This window comes from Lethenteron reissneri, chromosome 37 (genome assembly GCF_015708825.2).
Source record: "Lethenteron reissneri isolate LAM-NWPU_2019-01 chromosome 37, ASM1570882v1, whole genome shotgun sequence".
In the NCBI taxonomy this organism is placed as follows: Eukaryota; Metazoa; Chordata; class Hyperoartia; order Petromyzontiformes; family Petromyzontidae; genus Lethenteron; species Lethenteron reissneri.
Genome location: NC_083815.1, coordinates 4,523,058 through 4,544,383, shown reverse-complemented (window position 1 = coordinate 4,544,383; position 21,326 = coordinate 4,523,058). Strand labels below are relative to the sequence as shown.

Here is a 21,326-nt window from a genome sequence, read left to right as displayed (position 1 = left end):
CAGAGCGGACATTAATGACACCGTGATGTTACACGGACAGAGTGTAGTTCCACGTGTCTTGGCATCATGGCCCGAATTTTGATCAATTCCGCAAAAACGTATCGACACAATTACTCAATTGGAGAAGCATGTGTGGCAGTCATCGTCTGCGCATGTGAAACTCAGCAGGACTCCCACTGACTCAGCGAGACGTTCCTTAGGTAAACAAAGAAAACAACAACAAAAAACACAACATAAATTGTGGCAATGTGGTAGGATAGTACGGCTCACGCTGCACTCGTGAAGTTGACACTGCTGCTCCCTCTCCTTCCTCACCGCCACCTTCGCGCCGGAGAGGATCGCCCGGTTCCCGAAGACGCACGTCGCTGTGAAAGAGAGGCCACGTTTATTTTAGAACAAACGTCAGCATCACAATTGAATCTCTGATTAGACTACGAGGAAGAATCCGATGAGCTATGAAGCTCTTTTTCACAGATGTCCAGTAGGGTGGCGGGTGAGCAAGTCACAACGACAAACAAACCCCCAAAGAATGATAGGAGTGCAGAATAGAATATTCAAATGAATAAAACATATAAGTACACACTGCAATAGTACGAACATTCTTGCCAATTTTCAACACTTAATGCAAGCTAGGGCAAGGCAGCAAAACAACAACAACAACAAACGCAGTCCCAGACCACACCACAACAACGCACAGTCGTCCCTCAATAAAGTTGCACTTTCAAAATGTAACTACCGGCAAGAGGATAAAGATCAAAGTTACAAATCACAGCAACCGGTGACAAACTGGAATTTTTCACTTTCACTCAAAATGCAGGGCACACTCGCCAAGAACAGACGTGCCATGTCAAAACTGCTTTTCTGTAGAAACTAAAGTGTTTTTACAACTTATACAAGCAATCCGCTGGTGGAGAATGGCAAATGAACACCTCCGATAGAAGCACGCTACTTCGGATATAAGCACCACTGACTTTGCTCCCAGGGTGTGTGCTCATATCCAGCTTCTCATCATCGTCGTCGTCATCGCTATCCATGGGCAGATGGCCCAGAGGTGTCCACTGCATACTCTTAGTTCTTTCGGTAAAGTCACGTAGGTAAAAAAAAAAAAATTTTACCTACGTGACTTTACCGAAAGAACTAAGAGTATGAATCCTTGCAGTCACGAAAGCTTCAAATCGTCATTTGTTTCCACTCTCCTCTCCGTCTTGTGTCGATATGCTCAAGTAGTGGCCACATCTTTCTGGCACCAATCTCTTGTGTTTTCTCGCTGTGTATTTTATTACTATTATCATCATCATCACCATTCAAATAACGGTTTAAAGATGTAAGCGTCTGACATTTATGACTGATGCATTATAAGAACAACAATTGACGACGAGAAGGTAAAGAAAGAGGGCAGTCCTGCAACTGCTCGCTCGCATCACAGCTGGAGGATTGGCCTCCACTCGAGGACATTTTGGCCTGCTTCTTCCACGGTGGCCAAACGCCTTGGAACAAAGAGGAGGGAGCACCCGATTTATTAACGAACTGCGTTGAACCCATTTAGACTGTTGGGCGGACAGCAGGCGTGGGCATTTCAGAAATCTGCCCAATGGTTCAATTGTCGCTCCGGATGGTGGGGGGGGAGGTCGAACTGGCGAACTCTGAATTGTAAATCCACCGTGCTAACACAGTTGCACCATAGCGGCATCTGATTTGAAGTAAAATCTTCGGGCAAATTTTTTTTTAAGTGAGAGAATAAAAAAAAGGACGACAAAAGGTGAAGCCATAATTGGGAAAGAAAATAAATAATGAGAAATAAAAACGGTGAGAGAGAGAGAGAGCAAAACTAAAATAAAACACCTACCCTGAACGACCAAAGGACTTTGTGTCACAGTCTAATTTGTGCTATCTGCCTGGAACATACGCCAAGGCCCGCTTATCTACCCGGCAATGACAACCCACCGCGAGGCGAGCACTGCACATGGATGCAGCTGTGCCCAGCGCTTCATAGAGAGTGCGGCCCTCTCCTTGGGAATTTTCTCAAAATTACAAAACATAAATCACGCTCGTGGCTTTAGGTAGATTACAAGAAGCTCAACTTGCAATCCTGACAGGATTCATCAAACAAAAAAGGAAAATGTCACTGTGTGTTCACCGTAGCACCGCCTGAGTCTCTCCCGAGATGCCCAGTTCCTGTTCAGTGGCTTGTGGCTTGAAATTTAATTACGATGACAAAGGTGTGCTGCAACACTTCAATTAATACAGCACGCATTTTTCAGCCCGCATCGACTGAATGGTAATTTGATGCAGCCCGTGGTTAGCTGAGGTTACAATGCGGCAATAGCGGCCGAGAATCTGAGGCGCGACTATTTGGGCTGTAAGAAAATTACATACAAAACCGTCACTACATTTCGATTTAAAGCTTTCGTGACTGCAGGGATTCATCTTCATGGTTCTTTCGGTAAAGTCACGTAGAATGGAAATAATTAAATAAAGAAAATAAACAAAACATAATAAAATACAATTCTCACGACGTTTCGGCCATAACGCAAGCAGCCGTCCTCAGGTGGAGAGCAGGCCTGTCGAGAAGACAGAGTCTGAATTATTTTATTATGTTTGATTTTTATAATTGTATTATTTCCATTCTACGTGACTTTACCGAAAGAACCAAGAATATGAACCGTCACTACCTCAATTTCAAAATAAATTAAATCTGTATACCCGCACAGAAATGCTGCTTACGTTATTACTCAGAATACATTAACTTTCTTGTGAGCGACTATCTGGCGCAAGCCCACAGGATAGGCCAATCACCAGATGTTGTGTATTGGTATTGTTTTATCATTCGACCAAAGCCACCGACCATGTCAAAGCACCCACATTGACTGGAGGTCCTCATTACTGCACGTTATTGATACTCGTGACACCGATTTCGACCCATCATTATCAAATTTCTGAGTCATGGCCCCAGTTTAAGTATTGGGCTATTCACTATAGTGACCAGGATGCGTTTACGCAACAATTCACGAATTGATTCGTTTGCTGCAACTGTGTCGGTAGACTGCTGGATCAAGGCATTCCCACGCCGTGTCAGTCACAGAGGAGTGTGTGACGGATGCCTCACCACACGCTGGACGTTGTAATGCACGGGCATAATATGACTTTGAAACCCCCCACCCACCTCCTACGCATTTCACAAGTAGTACTAATCACATACCTGCATTTCCCATAAATATGCTAAATTCCTCTTGATATGCAAATTATTTTGTCAAGGCGCCCTTCCACCCTTCCAACCCAGCTTAAATGTACGCTGCCAAGCGTGGTGGTGTTTCATTCAGACGCTGTCTCCCCGACAGACCTGGTCTTCACCTGAGGACGGCTGCTTGCGTTGTGGCCGAAACGTCGTGAGAATTATTTTATTATGTTTTATTTTTATTATTTTATTATTTCCCTTCTACGTGACTTTACCGAAAGAACCAAGAAGATGAATCCCTGCAGTCATGAAAGCTTTAAATCGTTGGTAAAGAGTGGCACCGAGGACCAGCTCGTTATTATTTACACGGCCAGACGTAATAGTTCAGGCGATTCACACACACCGGGCTGGCAAATGAGCGCAAATTTTCCGTTTTCAATTTAAAAATTCACACGTTCGCGTTAAACGATTACACAAACCACGCGCTAAGTATTACGGTGTCATTATCTCACAGTCGACTTGTGAACGCTTTAATGAGAACACACGCCGCGCGCGATATCGCCGTACTAAACCGTGGCGCTGCTACAACCTTACATGACCTGCGTATGCAATGTTATCCCCCCCCCCCCCCAAAATCATGTTATTTACTACGTTGTGTTATTTTTCGTGTAATCATTAGACTGGCAGGCATTGGGAAATGTAATTGTGAGTTGCATTTCTCTGCAGTCTATTAAGGTTTTAATTTGGCCTAGTTGTGTAAGGCCGCACAGACTCTCTCTTTAAAGCCAGGCAGTTGACCCTGACGGATTACCCCCCCCCCACCCCACTCTTAATTTTTTTTATTTTCTCACTCTTGCAAAAAATTTCGTGGAGGGGGAAATCACTTCCCTATAATATTTTATGGAAAGCCCTCCAGTGGATTTTTTTTTTGTTACTCGGACCACATTGCAAAGTAAATGATGTATTTAGATTTAGAATTTTGATAATGTGTAAATAAATAGTGTACAAAAAAGATCCTGTGAATAATTGGAGATGTTGCGATAGTGTTCTATTGTACCTCAAATGGACAGGGGAGTTGTCGTTAGAGCACTGCGCTAAGAATCCAGTGACCCGAAATTCGATTTCTGGCTACAGCCGATATCAATGGTGGGCAATGCCCGTACCGGTTCTGGTCCCGTTACATCTTCACTGACGCGCACACGTAGCCAGGTCACTTCTGAACAAGAGCTCTTAGCTCAGTCGGCCTTACCTGGTAAATATATATATGGAAATATTATAAAATAAAAATATGGTCAAACAACCCCCCCCCCCACCCCCCAACAATCAGAGGCTGTGAGTTAAAATTCTGGTTGAAGATTGGCTCAGCCCATCATTCTTCCAGGGTTGTGGGGGGAAACCTTCATCCAGCAGTGGATTGACTAAAGGCTAACATTGGTGTAAACAATATATTTTATTTATCAAGGAAAGCCTCGTTGAGTCACGTAACTCTATTTCAAAGACAGATTATATTAAAACCATTTTAACCTTCTTATCAATTACAGCGTTAATGATTTTGGAGCCGGAAGAAAATTGTAAGCCAAGCTTAATGTTTTTTTTTCTGACAAAATCCAGTTAAGCCAAATGTCAAAATCTATTTTCCATTATTGACAGGAAAAAAAACCCGTTATTATCATCTTTATTTCCTGCAGGAATTCATCTTCTTGACGGATGCTTGCGTTGTGGCCGAAACGTCGTGAGAATTATTTTATTATGTTTTATTTTTATTATTTTATTACTTCCCTTCTACGTGACTTTACCGAAAGAACCAAGAAGATGAACCAGCATTCATGTTAATCCACCACCAACACCAAACGCATTTGAAGAATACGCCGTTCACTGAAAAAGATATGGAACTGTGTCTGATGACGAAGAGGAAATACCATGTTTAGTTGTTTTCTCCTTTTCACACTATTGTTATGTAGGCCAGGTTTAGTCACAAACCGTACCTCTCCATAACAAAGGCTCACCCTCTTAAGCCTCACCTTACCATATGAATAAAAAGTGTGCCGTACTTGGCCCTTCCCCCCTCTCCAACCATTATATATACGGAGTGGTAGCTCTTGCAATCTCTCATTTACTTGATACAGCTGTCGTGGCTGTGACGGTTCCACCTGAAGACGGAAGGTTGTGTTGCCTCCGAAACGTCGTGATTTTTATTTTATTTTACTTTTATTAATTTTAATGTTTTACCTACGTGACTTTACCGAAAAAAACCTAAGAATAGAAAATGCGACTCCACCCTGTAATATGTGGCCTGGTGGCTCAGCGGTCAAGCGAACGGCTCGCAATCAGAGGCTGTGAGTTCAAATTCTGGTTGAGGATCGACTCAGCACATCACTCTTCCGGGGTAGATAAAATGAGCACCAGTTTGTGGGGGGAAGTCAACTGTGGTTGTCCTATGAATAAACTCGTCCCTGCCACGGGAGCGTGGAATACGAGAAACGAATCAATGACTTTTATGACTAAACATGAAAATGCACCAAAAACAAAAATCATCCCCCCCCCCCTCGGTATAGCCTTAACCGACGTTTCGTTTTGAACACTACCAACACACCAAGAAACGATTTTGAATACTATGTCACGTATTACAAATGTTGTGGTACTACATCACGGATACAAAGAACTGCCACCCCACTTTTGTCGGCTAGCAAAGGAGTTTACAGGTTGTTTTTTTTTGTTCATAAATAAACCATCCCATTGCAGTGACTAATTTGACGGCAAGCCCCAATTTTTCCAGCTCGGATGCAATCCAGCACAGTTGGATCAGTGCAGGGCACGTTGACATAATGGGGCTCGCAATGCCGGCTTGGAAGGGGAGCCTCGTAACGCAGCGTAAATGATGCGGAGTTTAGTTTAAAATGAGAACTCGTACCACTCTGTGTCCCAGTTACAAGTTTCCTGGGTTAATTTAGTGGCATTAAAGAAATAAATATATGACTCTGCACTTCAGACTTTGAGATGTGTTAGCGAAATAAATAAATAAAGGCAGAACAAAAATAGAATTGCCATCTCCTCCTCCTCCTGCTGTACGCTACGTACGAAGCCAGGTTCGTGAATCCTCTGACATGTCACATTTATTGAGTGAAAAGTGCATTTGATTGCATTTGAAAAGTAAATAAAGACGCATTTCTACAAATATGTCAAAGCATAACTCGTAATAATGACTGACACATTAATATGTCCTCTCTGCCAAAAGTCATACATAGTCTCTGTAAATGACATGCATTGGAGAGCTGTGTTATACTCTTAGGTTTTTTCGGTAAAGTCACGTAGGTAAAAAATAATAATAATAAAATTATAATAAATGAAAATAAATCATTTAAATCACGACGTTTCGGAGGCAACACAAGTCTCCGTCTTCAGGTGGGACCGTCACAGCTAAATTTACTGATACAGTAAATGCGTTGCCTCCGAAACGTCGTGATTGAATTGCTTTATTTTCATTTAATATTATTTAATTTTGATAATTTTTTACCTACGTGACTTTACCGAAAAAACCGAAGAGTGTGAATCCTTGCAGTCACGAAAGCTTCAAATCTAGAAGCTGTGTTATACACTAGCGATGCATACAACAATGCATGCAAAAGGTAAAGCTGCCGCCCTGAAATTCGTCTTTCGCACGCCTTCGCTGGCAGGGCTACCAATGGACCGAGTTCTGCAGCGTCCCCCATCTAGGTTGGGGCCAGTTGTCTTGGAAGGGGTGGGGGAGAACCCACAATTTACCCCACCACCACACGTGACCTGCCAATCGACCAGCGGTGGCTGCACTGCTGCGTGGACAGAGGCGAGGTATAGAGGGAGGATTGAAGAAGAAAAACCTTCTCAACTTTTCAAACGGCCCCTTCGAGAGATCGAATGGGTGACCTATGAATTGCAAATCCAGCGTGCTAACCGTCGCACCATGGCGGCGTTCCTTATATATATAATGTAATAGACTCCAAATAAATATCGCATAGGCACTGCGTATGTGCATTAAATAATTCAGACCAATCCATAAAAAGACAAAATCCACACACAACAAGCTGTGAGATGGACTATGGGCGAGAAAATGGTAATTGCTAATCAGCGAATGCACACACACACACACGCGTAGCCTGTAAAGTACTTACTAAGGATGTAGTAGTGAGAATACAGGAGGGGTTAAATGTGCTGTCAGAATACACACAGAGCAATCATCTATAATTAATATCCTAGGCGAACCAAAAACAGAGAACATTAAATGCACTTTGTGGGCAGAAGTATACCACATTGAAGTCATCAGATGTGGCAGTGAAAAGGCAACTGAATAAGGATCTTAACTATTTATTTGGAGAGGATAGAATATGAATGTCATGAATATCGTTCTCAAGGTCTCGTGCTTTGTAATGCCACTGTAACAAGCAATTGGACCGAGTGTGGCTGGTGTGAATAAGGCTAAAAATACGTCGTTGCATTTAAGACAACACTATTGTCTGCCCTTGGCACACACAGAGGTACAATGTTAGGAAGGATGTTTATTTATTTATTATCCGCTTCATAGGGCAGATTGAAAACTATAACCGGTAAATCACACGGTAGATCATGTTAAATAAAAGTGTAAAAAATCTACAGTAAATGGGAAAAAATATATATCCGAACTCGTAAAATGTTGCCGCTTTCGCGAGGAGATGTTATCTCCCTTGCTTGGTACGTAGAATGTCGTGGGTTTCATCCCGGACCATGACGATGCCTGTTGTATATTTGTAGTTTGTGTGTTTTTCTCCCGTCGTTGTGTGGCTCTTCGCCAAATCCTCCGGTTTAACCCGCCGCATAGAGAAACCCGTATTTAAATTATTTGGCTATGACTATCAATTCCCAACGATGATGATAATACAAGCCACTTCGATGAGCTGTAATGTGTGGCCAAAGCGCTCAGTTAGGTTTCACCTTGGAAAATAAGTAACACAAAATACTAAATATAAGAAACACTCATCTTCTTGGTTCTTTCGGAAAAGTCACGTAGAATGGAAATAATACAATAATAATAAAACATTCTAATTTTATTGTTTTTATTATTTTATTATAAAACATAATAATTTAATTATGTTTTATTTTTATTATTTTATTATTTCCATTCTGCGTGACTTTACCGAAAGAACCAAGAAGATGAATCCCTGCAGTCACGAAAGCTTGAAATCGAAATAAGAAACACTGCAAACTTACCCCTTATATTACTATCTGCACAGCTAAATAATTTATCCTGATTACTTCCCCACCTCCCCCCCCCCCCCCATTATTATTTGATTTAGTTTTGTTCCGCAGAATTTTCTACACGGACATGGTGTCAAGCCCCTCTGACGCACGAAACTTCCACATTCCACGATATTTATGTATATATTTAAACATCTGCCAAGAACGATTTCAAAAGTATAAAGGCACGTACATTTCTATGCTACAGGGAGCATGGGGCCGACTTATTTTCATGCCACTGAAGCAAAAAAAGCAACCTTTCAGATAGCGAAAGTATCAAGAGGTAAGCATTGGGAGCTGGAAGCATGCCCCTGCCAATGTTTTTCTCTCTTCCACGTGGATCTCCCAGTTCACAAGATGCGGGAGTCTAATCTGAAGAATAAAAGTGGGTGGAAAACCTTGCGCTACAAAATAAGTTGATAAAAAATAAAGAAAAACCTGGCACCTTCAGGCAAAGTCCTGGTTGAATGCTAACTCAGGCCATAATCCCTTTGCGGTCGATAAAGTAGGTATCGCTTTGTGACAAAGTCAACGATGCTTTTACTATGGAAAATCTCAGGGCTTTAAACTAATTATGATCTCCACAATGATCATTTGAGCAGGATTTTTTTTGTTTACCTAATTTAACAAACGTATCCTCCAGAATCTCAAAACGTTATCCTAATCAAGGGCGCGTACAGCACGACTAAGCAGGAAAATCATAGAGCTGCGGCTCACTGTGGGCATCAACATACGAGTGCACATGTGGCATACCGTCAATAATGAAAAATTAACCCTGTAGTGGCTTACACAATGGTTCACTGTTTGGCATCCCATCAGATATTTCCACAAGGAGCCACAGAAACCCTGGAATTGCCCCTAGAATTGGCCCTGTCAGCAGGCGAGCGAACATGAACGTTCTCTAAAGATGTTTGCAATCAGGTTTAACCAAAACGCATGCTTGTCATAAAGCATATGTTATCAAGGCAAGGGTTTGTGGGTGACGTAAACTCCCAAACTCACGAACACTTTCCTATGAAGTTCACCCGTTGATTTTGCCACCTCATATTGAGGACTCTACCGGACTGTCTGTTTCGCCTCGTCCATGTTCAACCACCACATTGCAGGGCACAGCACTTCCCTACTGCTACCATGGCTTCTGTTGACATGAACTTCACTCATTGATTCTTCCACTCACGTTCTGGGCACGGTCTACAAGACCGACCTGGTTCAACCACCACACTCTAGGTCAAAACAATTCACTTTCTGCTCATTTCCGCCGCACTGCTCAACTCTGGAATTCCCTCCCTATCCCCTCGTTTCCCAAGTTCTCATGAATCATCGAGAGCGCTATTTGTTGCTGGCACGGTTGGCGTCAGAAAAAAAGGCTCCCGCTGGACTGTGATGGGGTGGTCAGGACACGACAGCACAGCAAGCGGGTTCATGATCCCGTCTGCTTAGTGGACCCTTAGATAGCGCTATCGGGTGCTTCGCACGTGTGGGTGAGCTTACTCCGGGCACTCCAGGTGAATCAGAGAAACATTCGCAGACTAGGTCAGGGATACATTTCGATTTAAAGCTTTCGTGACCGCAGGGATTCATCTTCTTGGTTCTTTCGGTAAAGTCACGTAGAAGGGAAATAATAAAATAATGAAAATAAAACATAATCAAATATTTTACTAGAAATAAAACATAATACAATATTTTATTATGTTTATTTTATTATTTCCCTTCTATGTGACTTTACCGAAAGAACCAAGAAGATAGGTCAGGGATCTCAGCTGCACTGTGCTTCTATGCCCTCGCGTCTATATTCTACTACGCCCATCGATTTGCACTGACCCACAATGTCAAGTTTGATCACAATAACTCAGATTTCCCAGTTGCTCATCCAGCAGTAGAATCGGCAAAACGGGGCTGTGTGTCTACTGCACTGAGAACCAATGTTTCTCACTCATTATTGGGCTGATCTGGACTAAACAAACTCACGGTGAGATTTAAGGGGTAACGAAACATACTGAAAGCACGGGTGCTCAATACGAATTACATGCTGTACACTCAGCTTGCCAGCCCATAACAGTAAGAGCAATTGGCTTGTATGTGTGTGTGTGGATTATTGAGCTGTTATGCGTTGGGCTTAGGGAGCTTTCCTGCATGCAGCTAGTCCTAAAAAATATAGAGTAAATTGACCGAGTCGTTATTTTCGTTAGGTTGAGTCGCGCGTTCGTGCGTGCTTATTAATAATTGTATACCTAGTCGTGGTTCATCATTATATAAGCGGCAACTATAAAACACATACGACCGTGTTGCCCCACCCTGCCCAACCGCGCAGTCACACCGCCGTGAATTTCAAGTGCTGGTCCACAAACGCCAATGAAATTTACAAGTATTGATGCCGGATCAATGCGAACAAAAGCTTATGGGTTAGTTTGGGATAAATGGAGGGTGTCAGCAAATTCAAGGATAGAGCTTCACAGGTGAATGGCTTTGGAGATATCTGAGCATATTTCGTGTCAGCAAACACGGCTTCTGTATGATTTAAAAAAGCCTCAAATGCAAATAAAATTGAGCTTACTTGGACAACCATGCCAAGACATCAAAAGTGTATGGTAACATTCGCACGGTATCAGGATGGTGGGCTGTGGTTGTCCTCGTAAAACATATGTTAAGCTCAATGGGCCTCAGAAGCTGAAATAAAGTCTGAGACTGAGTCGGTGTATATATAACGCACGCGCATGTTAAGGTACAGCGTGTCTACGAAGGTGTCATGAATGATTAAATAACTGTAATTATTCATAATAAATATTTTTTTGGGTCAGATCGCGTAAGTATAAATGTGTCGAAACATTTATATGTGCACAATCAAACCCAAAAACCTTTACTATGAATAATGTTGATAAACTAACTGTAACTAGAACAGCCGTCTGCGTGGGGTAGATTACAGATATAAGCTACAACGCACGCACCAATTAATATGAATATCGTCCCGGAGTCTTTCATCGTGCTACATCCGCCCCGATGAAGCTGCGCGCGCCTCTGCGTTGGCGACTCGCGTCGTGGCGAGATTGCGGCTGCGATTGCTTCCAAGTGCCCTCGGTTGTTGCGTGCCCTTTGAAGGCCGCCGAGCGCTTTTCGTTTTCTTGTTTTGCGACCGGTTTACATTGGGCCCACGGGAAGGAAAGCGTCGCGAAACGAGGTTTCGACGACGCCGTTCGAAAATTTGTCGCATAATTTTAATGACTTAAGAATGGATGACACCTTTACGGACACCTCGTGTTTACAATCCTAGCGCACAATTATATTCCTCGTGTTTTTCGTTTTTATTCTTATTATTTTGCACCGGTTCTAACCAGATGCTGTAATTAAAACGTGTTATCCCAAAATAAAAAAAGAACAACCCGTGACTCCGTTACAGATTTGCTAATGAATGTGTTCATACCATGGGATGAAGTCCCGGTAAAATATAACACATTATTAAACCAGTGCAGATTTGTGCAGTTGTAATGTATAGCTCCCCGATGTGTTTTCAGGTCGTACAGCGTGTTGTTCGACGAGAGGCCTTCATGAAGAAACTCCCAGCATTTGGAGTGAAACGTCGGACATCGTGCCGAACAGCACGCCGAAGTACAACCCAAAAAAAACATCGCAGAGCCAAATATAAAAAAGAGCTTTGAGTTTGTCTTAGGTCCTGGTGTTTCTCAATAGGACCTGCATGGTTCGTCTGCATCAGCTAATTTATGTTCCCTTGCATTCTAGCGTTCCCCAAATATTGCACTTCATCCGTAATACAGCGTTTTTGTTGGGTTAGATCGCGTAAGCATATAAATGTGTCGTTAAACCCGCCACCACCCAACAGAGACAATTACTAAAGTTTAGTGTCGCGTAAACAAAACGTGCCAATTCGTTACTAGTACAACACACCGGTGATTTGGAGAGCAAGGCCACAACATTTAAAATCCGAGTACATTCCACTTCACTCTATGATTAGTTCACTCCATTTACACCCCCTCTGCAGAATGAAAAGTTCCAAATATATATTTGTTTCCTGACTCACTGCTTTTAAGTGGTGCACTCGAATGATAAACTAAGTGAGGCCCGTCTGTCCGCTACAACTCGTCTTCACTTAACAATCGTCCCGGAGAATTTTGGAACGTTCCATTTTGTCTCGCTCTGGGGGGCGGGTGAGGGGGGGGTGAAGTGACGTTGATGCACCAAATCGAGCTCGACGGGGTGGGGGAAAAAAGGCCGCCCCTGTCCAGTAGCCAGTGCCGGATGATCCGAGAAGCAAAAGTAGCTACATATGTAGCTACGGGCCTCGCACTTTCAATGGCCCCGTGCTAAATGCTTTCAAGCTATCAATTCCGTCTTCTTGGTTCTTTCGGTAAAGTCACGTAGAAGGGAAATAATAAAATAATAAAAATAAAACATAAAATAATTATCACGACGTTTCGGCCACAACGCAAGCAGCCGTCCTCGGGTGAAGAACAGGTCTGTCGGAAAGACAGCGTCTGAATGAACACCACCAGGCTTGGCAGCGTATATTTAAGCTGGGTTGGAGAGGGAAGAGCGCCTTGACAAAAGAATTTGCATATCAAGAGGAAGTTAGCATATTTATGGGAAATGCAGATATCGAAATCTATCAATTCCGGTTCAGTGATTCTGCACTTGCTCTATTACTATAGTACTATACTGCCTTCAACTTTTATGAACAACTGGGTGTTTAAGATTAGCGATTAATCGTATTATCTGGCCATTTATCAAATGAAAAAAAATTGTGTTTTAATATTTACGTGTTTTTTTTTATTGAGGACCCCTTGATAACATCATGCTACAGGCCCTGCATGAGCTTCATCCGGCACTGCCAGCAGCTGTCTGCGAATTAAGCCGGAGACGATTGACTCTAGACGCAGGCCTCTTGCAGGAACCGAGACGGTCTATGGCCAACGAACCCTGAAGCTCGTCACGCTTCAGAAGCTCTCAGCTTCTGCCGTGATGATGGGGCTCTGAGCCCAAAGCGCCATCGAGCAATTAATATTTAGCTTTTTGAAAAATGTCTTGGTAAATTATTTTTAAATTCTATTGTTGCTTGAAATTATTCACTTTGAGCAGTTTAGTTGTTTGCTTTTTTCTTTTACACTCGGAGAGGAGGGTTGCTTACTGGGTATGTTGAGAGAAGACTCAATCGGAATACCAAGTGGTGTTGCCCTTGCGCTGAGAGGTGGCTAGGAGATGGCAGTGCAGCAATTGTTGAATCTATCTGTGTGCAGCTTTGTGTGTAACCTCCTCATATGTGATGCTCCAGTTTCCTCCCAAACACTCATATACGGAATTCACCAAACCATTAGCCCACCACTGATAACGACTTGTAAAACAGATGTACAGCCCTTTGTCAATCCACAGCTGGATGAAGGCCTCACCATGCCGTATCAGTTTTGGGCGTTGTTTGACCATAATTCGCCGTGCATGTTGGCGAAGGGAGTCGTGAGGATGTCAACAGCTGTTCGGACATCACTCATCATTGTTCGAGAATCAAACTCAGTGGACTCGCAGCATCACGTGAGGAACACTGATGTCATCACTGAATCGCATTTGAATATGAATAACATATTTTTTGTAAAAAGCAAAAAAACGCTAAGGGAACGAATTGGCAGTGGTAGGCAAGCATGCAAAAAAACGTAATGTTTTTTTAAAAATAAATAAAATCGAGTGATTACAACCCCCTGTACTCACTTGTGTTGTGAGTAGTCAAAGGTTATTGAGTAATTTGTAAAACTCATTTGTATGCAAAGCTGATAACTGGTAAAAGGCAAAAAAAATGCTTTCGCTATCCGTAACATCAATATCATGAATCCCAATAACTGCATAGCAGTAATGGTGAACTCAATAAAAAAATAATATTCATATATACTGCACTACATATAACGCCTAAGTTATATACATGCTAACAATGTGAATTCAAAATCCAAAGATGCACATGACGTAAAAAATAAATCACTTACCCACTTATCTTATATACTGTACTGCGTTACAAATAAAATACCACGCAAATAAATGATGATGAAAAACATATAATCGTTTTTTTGGGGGGAATATCGGGGGAAAATAAACAGCTATCGATTAATCTCTCCACATCAAAAATAAAATATAAAATGTATATTTTGCAAACAACTCACAATATGAACGCATATGGAATACAGGCGTTATTTTGATCAAAATAATTTCTGCTGCGGTGGAGTAATGGTCAGCAGACTGGACTTGAAATCAAGGTTGCAGGCCTGCTTCAATCTCCCGGATTGCCAGTTGAAACAATGGTGCAAGTTTTGTTTTATTCCACCCGACTGTCCACCCATCAGTATAAACGGCTTCATCGCGGTTAGTCGACAGGCAGTTCGCGAGTGGTGGGGTGAAGTGTGGTTATTAAGACATCTGGTCAGCATTGGTCAGAAAATCAAATCCCAAACCAGAGCTCCCTCTATCAGAGGTCATTTCGCCAGCAGAGGCGTGAGCAAGCGAGGAAATAATTTCAGGCAACACCTTTACCATATTCTTAGGTTTTTTCGGTAAAGTCACGTAGGTAAAAAAAAATTAAAATTTATAAAAGTAAAATAAAATAAAAATCACGACACAGCACGATAGCTGTATCAAGTGAGACTTGATACAGCAATCGTGCTGTGACGGTTCCACCTGAAGACGGAAGCTTGTGTTGCCTCCGAAACGTCGTGATTTTTATTTTATTTTTATTTTACTTTTATTATTTTTTTACCTACGTGACTTTACCGAAAAAACCTAAGAATATGAATCCTTGCAGTCACGAAAGCTTCAAATCTAGAATTAACACCTTTACCTTTTTTAACTGAGACCCGAGGTCATTAAGTAGCAAGGCTAAATAGCCCTTGACACAGGGACTCTTTAAGGGCTATCTCGAGGGGAAGTCCTTCTACCAGCAGTGGTGTGAGCAAGCCATTTCAGGGCTGCACCTTAATTTTTGCACCTGGGGGCACCACGGTGGCGAGATGTTAACTCCCTCGCCTGGTATACAGGAGGTTGTGGGTACGATCCCGACCCTGACACCTGCAAATTTGGAGTTTGCATGTTCTCCCCGTGGTCCTGTGGATTTGTATCCGGGCCCTCTGATTTGTGCCTCAACATGCGTTGAGTATTTGGCTGCTGCTCGACATTTCCAGACGAGCCACTTCGTTGAGCTATCATTTGCGGCTGGGTTACTTCTGAAAAATAGCTCTATAGTTCAGTGGGCCTCACCTGCTAAAATAATAATAATAATAGCATAATAGTTTTAGTTTTATCTTCACCTCGCCGTATGAAACACTGACGGATTATTTTTTTTCTGGTCGCGAAGTGGCATCTTTTTTTTGTTTCTTTTGCGAAAACATCAGCGGCCTTTAGCGCGAGAGCACCTTCGATCGCAGCTCTCTCGGCGCACAACGACCGGAGGAGCATCTCCTCTGCTCGAAGTCACGTGGCAAATCTTGACGCCGCCGCCCTCACTGGGCCACGTGGTGCCAAACGGCAGAGCCGAGTCGGTGTGTCCACTACTGGGCTAGAATTGGAGCTCATTGGGCACTGAAAGTAAACGACGTTTGAGCGAGCAACATGCCATTCACAGATCAATGTGCGCGGCGGCCAATGAACTGCAACTGCGCTGTGCGATGGGGGGCCTGCGTTCACGCGCCTGTCCCCTGTCGCATTCGACCGCTTTAAATGAATCACCTGGCTTGTGTAGGCCATCGAGAGTGGATTCGTCTAGAAACACCGGGCGCAGTGAAGTCCATTGCCCCTAGCGTAGCTTTAACTCCTCTTGTCAATGAACCACATTCAGACACAGCAGCAACGGCAGGGAATGGTGGTTCCAATGCAAGCATGCGTTTCTTTTTTAATAGGTTGTTTTTTTTGCAACCTGATGTTAACCTATTTACCTTCTTATCTTACCTTGAAATAATCCATATAGCGCCTTATCCAAGGTGCTTTACGCAGAATCGACAACAGTGCAACGTACGAAAGTAACGGTGGAGATGAGGTGACTAAAACAGATGAGAGAGGGAGCAATGGGGGTAGATCTGTGACGCGTGAATTCGGTGAAAGCGAAAATTGATGACGGTCAATGATGATCCATGGATTAATGCAATGAATGGGGGAATTAGTAATACAACATAATGATGATCCATAGATCGATTGAATGAATGGGGGAATTAGCAATAGACATAATGATGATCCATAGATTGATTGAATGAATGGGGGAATTAGCAATAGACATAATGAGAATATGAAGAGGGAACGGTGGTAACGGTGGTAACGGTGGTGGTTACGTGGGGGAGATTAAGGGGGTGGTGGGGTGAGCTCGGGAACAATGAGATAGTTTTGAGTGTGGAGCGGAAAGCTAGCGAGCGAAGGTTTCATGTGGAGGGGGGAGGGTGAGAAGAGAGAGAGCGAGCGAAAGCGTGGATTGATCACAAGTAGGAGCAGGAACAGAGAGAGAGACATCAAAGATTGAGAACGCAGAGGGCGAGAAGGCACATCAAACGATACAAGCGTGCTTGTATCATTAGTCGCCCATCACCTTCCTCTGCTGCCACGGTAATATGAGGATGTATTGCTTATGACAATGATTTGTTTTTTGAAATGGAGCCTTATACACCGGGGCATCTTGGAGAACATTACATGACATCATATCTCAACACATTTCAGAGGGCACTCCTAATGGCAGCCTTGTGGGCACAAAGACGCTTAGCATCTGGTCTGCATGCGGGCATTCATCTGCCAAAGGCAATGATTGCTATGTCTAATACCAATTGCTATATATAAACCTAATTGAGTAGTGTTATTCCAGAACTGTGCATATATACACATATTTTTTTTCATTATGTTAAAATATTCTTATTTTTTCCCCCTCCTTTCGTTATAATTATGCTCATGTGGTGTATTAATGTCTTTGCTTAAATGGTGTATGCATTTCCAAGCTATTGTCTTATTTGCTGATTTTGTATAATTTTTTAATTTGTGAAATTTTGTTTTACACGTAAATAATTTCAGCGTATTAAATATAGAGAGTAAGCAGTTCTCTCTTACCATTTTTTTATGCAAAAAGAACATTAAAGACTGGTGAGAAAAAATACAAATTCAAACACGTGCCGGTACAAATGCACCAATATATATTATTTATTTCAGCAAATCTGGCTTCCACAACATGAAAGGCAAAGGACACAACGCCAATTAGCACCAATGATACGGGAATAAAAAAAAAAGTTGGCAGGTCAATTTGTCATTTATTTTTTCATGAAACTATAATTAACAAGGATCTTTTCATGTGTTAGACCTGATAGTACAGATTTCAGTAAAAATATCCATGAAACAGTGTGTTACAAAACTATACCTTTGTAATGCCATTTTAATTACCCTTGCTGGTTTTAATTGCTAATAATGGTTTTGGTTGTTGTGTTTTTTTTCAGCAGGGAAATGAGGAAGGTTGGTGGAATGGGATCATGCTTTCAGGAGAGTATTTAGTTGCTATAAATATCCACGCGATAACATCGCCACTGCGGCTAGGAGATGTTAACGTCTTCGCCTGGTTTACAGGCGGTCGTGGGTTCAACGCTGATGTCTGCATATTTGGAGTTTGCATGTTCTCTCCGTGGTCACGTGAATTTTTCTCTGGGTCCTCCGGTTTTTCTCTCTACGTTTATAAACATGCGTTTAGAGTATTTTACTGTTAGAAAATTGCACGGGATAAGCCTCATATTCTTTGGGTCTTTCGGTAAAGTCACGTTGATACAACCTATCTACGTGATTTTACCAAAAGACCCAAATAATATGAATTCCTGCAGTCACGAAAGCTTTAAGTCAAGGATAAGCCTCCTTGTTGACCTGGTTGCATCTGAAAAAGACATATACAGCTCCGTGGGCCTTACCTGTTAAAAAAAAAATTGTTTAGCTTAGGAGGGTGGGTGGGGGTAAGGAGATATTGACCATACTCTTAGTTTTTTGAGTAAAGTCACGTAGGTAAAAATGAAATAAAAATTTATAAAAATATTTTTTTTATTTTAATTTCATTTTTACCTACGTGACTTTACAGAAAAAACTAAAAGTATGAATCCTTGCAGTCACGAAAGCTTCAAATCTAGATATTGACCAGCTGCTTAACACAGCGAGATGTAGAGTTGGATCAATTAAGCATTAACTTTGCTGCACTCTTCCAAGACGCCTTGGTAAAATTTGGAAGAGTAGACCAATACCCCCGAGAGGGGCTTTCTTAACGTTGTTTTTATTGTGGGGGGCCTTGTGTTGACAGTCCCGTGATCAAACAATTACAGCGCTGCGTTATTTAACTTCACCTCCCCTTGCCCATAAACTTTGGCGCTCCACAGAGCCGGCTCACAAACCAGGGCTGTTTGCACTTTTACTGACATCGAAGATGGATGACTGCTGCCGTATATATTGTTTTTTTTTACCCTTTGGTCATCACAAAACGGAAATCTCACATCACACCACCCTATCTATTTTCTATTTAGTCAATGCAAACCCTATACACATTTCAGCTTCACTTTGTTTTTTTTTCAGGTTTGTTCAGCTAATTTTGTATTTTTTCCTTACGAATATCAAAACGTGACCGGTCTGTTTGCGCTGTGTAATGAAATTGGTGTGGCTATCCCGGCGGTGTTCATTTCTTGGTCTTCTAATGGAAGTGATTATCAGAGAATATACATTTTCACCATGCAGCCCAAACCAAAAAACCGCACGTTGATCGTGAAGTGGTGAAAATTACATTTCATATTATATCCTCCCGTCCCTTATCTCTTTCCTAAACTGTTTAATTTTCATGTCCATTACAGTAACGTGTTAATTTGAAAAGTATGTACCCAGAGAATATACACCAAGCATTCGCAACACGTTGACCCATATTATGTGCATTGACAGTGCTTGGTCAATTCACTGTGTGATGAAGGCCTCCCCGTGCCGTGTTATTTGTCGATTACTCGCCATGCTGGTAAATGGGATATAAAAAATGGAGCTGTAGAAGATTGAAACATTTCATGCACATCGTGCTGACATTGTACCCCACTACAGACCATATCTATGGTATAACTATGTTTTTTACAGACCATACAGTAACTACTTGTATAACTATGTTTTTTACAGACCATAACCATGGTCTGTAAACGGACACATTAAATATCATACTTATGTATAATCCATTTACAGTGAACTGCAATTTTAAGTTAGACATTTAATAATCCACACACATATACTACAACTTCGAATATCCGACCATCACATATCAGCCCTGACCAATTAATCGTCAACAACCAGTGCAGTAATTGTGCATGGTGTACCTGTACGTTTCTATAGATGTTCACAAATATGACTTTTTTACATAGATTCATGTGTTCTCAAAATAACGTACATTTGTAATGACGGTAAAGTCTACCTGCAGTGTGAGTGGACTAGTGGCCACGGGAGGTAATGACAGGGCAGTCAGCCTGCAGTGTGAATGGACTAGTGGCCATGGGAGGTAATGACAGGGGAATCAACCTACGGTGTGAGTGGACTAGTGGTGGCCACGGGAGGTAATAACAGGGCAGTCAGCCTGCAGTACAAATTGACTAGTGGCCACGGGAGGTAATGACAGGGGAGTCAGCCTGCAGTGTGAATGGACTAGTGGCCACGGGAGGTAGTGATAGGGGAGTCAGCCTACAGTGTGAGTGGACTAGTGGCCACGGGAGGTAATGACAGGGGAGTCAACCTATGGTGTGAGTGGACTAGTGGTGGCCACGGGAGGTAATGACAAGGGAGTCAGCCTACGGTGTGAGTGGACTAGTGTTGGCCACGGGAGGTAATGACAGGGGAGTCAGCCTGCAGTGCGAATGGACTGGTGGCTACGGGAGGTAATGACAGGGGAGTCAACCTACGGTGTGAGTGGACTAGTGGTGGCCACGGGAGGTAATGACAGGGGAGTCAGCCTACAGTGCGAATGGACTGGTGGCCACGGGAGGTAATGACAAGGGAGTCAGCCTACGGTGTGAGTGGACTAGTGTTGGCCACGGGAGGTAATGACAGGGGAGTCAGCCTGCAGTGTGAATGGACTAGTGGCCACGGGAGGTAATGACAGGGGAGTCAACCTACGGTGTGAGTGGACTAGTGGTGGCCACGGGAGGTAATGACAGGGGAGTCAGCCTGCAGTGCGAATGGACTGGTGGCCACGGGAGGTAATGACAGGGGAGTCAACCTACGGTGTGAGTGGACTAGTGGTGGCCACGGGAGGTAATGACAGGGGAGTCAGCCTGCAGTGCGAATGGACTGGTGGCTACGGGAATGACCGAGAACAGGAGCGTGGCCAGGTGACGGAAAAGGATGGTGGAGTCAGCTAGTAGAGCGAGCGGTCTTGAACCATCGAGAAGGTTCGGGAATGGGGGTGTGGCCTCGGACCGTATATAAGGGAGATGCGTGGGAGACTCGGAGCTGTTGCAGTGGGGGTCTCCACTGTTCAAGTATGAGCACGTGGCTCCTTAAATAAGGAAACCATCTCAAGACAAGTGCGTCGAAGTCGTCATGACACATTCACTAGATTCTAGAGCACAGGGAAGCATTCGCTTATCTTTAAAGTAGAGTGTAATTTCTTATTACCAACAACATATTTGTGCATGGTGTTGGAACTCATTTTCTATACTCACAAGAACTTATCACATATCTGCCTATACATCGGTGAGAGCCAGTCAAATATGCTGCGGTGCACTATATGTGTATATATATATATAATATTTGCTCTTTAATAAATAGATCATTCGCTTTGAGAGAGGGAGATAACAACCCAAAACAATAGAGTGCTCAGCCAGGAGGCTTCCATCACAAAGAGCAGATAAAATAACTCTTGCCCTTAAACACATCACCTAAATCTGGGAGGTGTTTGTTCCAA

At 42.8% G+C, this 21,326-nt stretch overlaps 1 protein-coding gene across 2 annotated transcripts in view; it reads right to left on the bottom strand.

Annotated features, from left to right (window-relative positions):
* LOC133351340 (protein kinase C-binding protein NELL1-like) overlaps window positions 1–21,326 on the bottom strand; it is a 116,458-nt gene that overhangs the window by 51,463 nt on the left and 43,669 nt on the right. For both annotated transcript variants that reach the window (XM_061566459.1, XM_061566458.1), the window contains exon 10: window positions 271–365. In XM_061566459.1, the coding sequence (XP_061422443.1) occupies window positions 271–365 (95 nt within the window). The remainder of the gene's footprint in view (window positions 1–270; window positions 366–21,326) is intronic.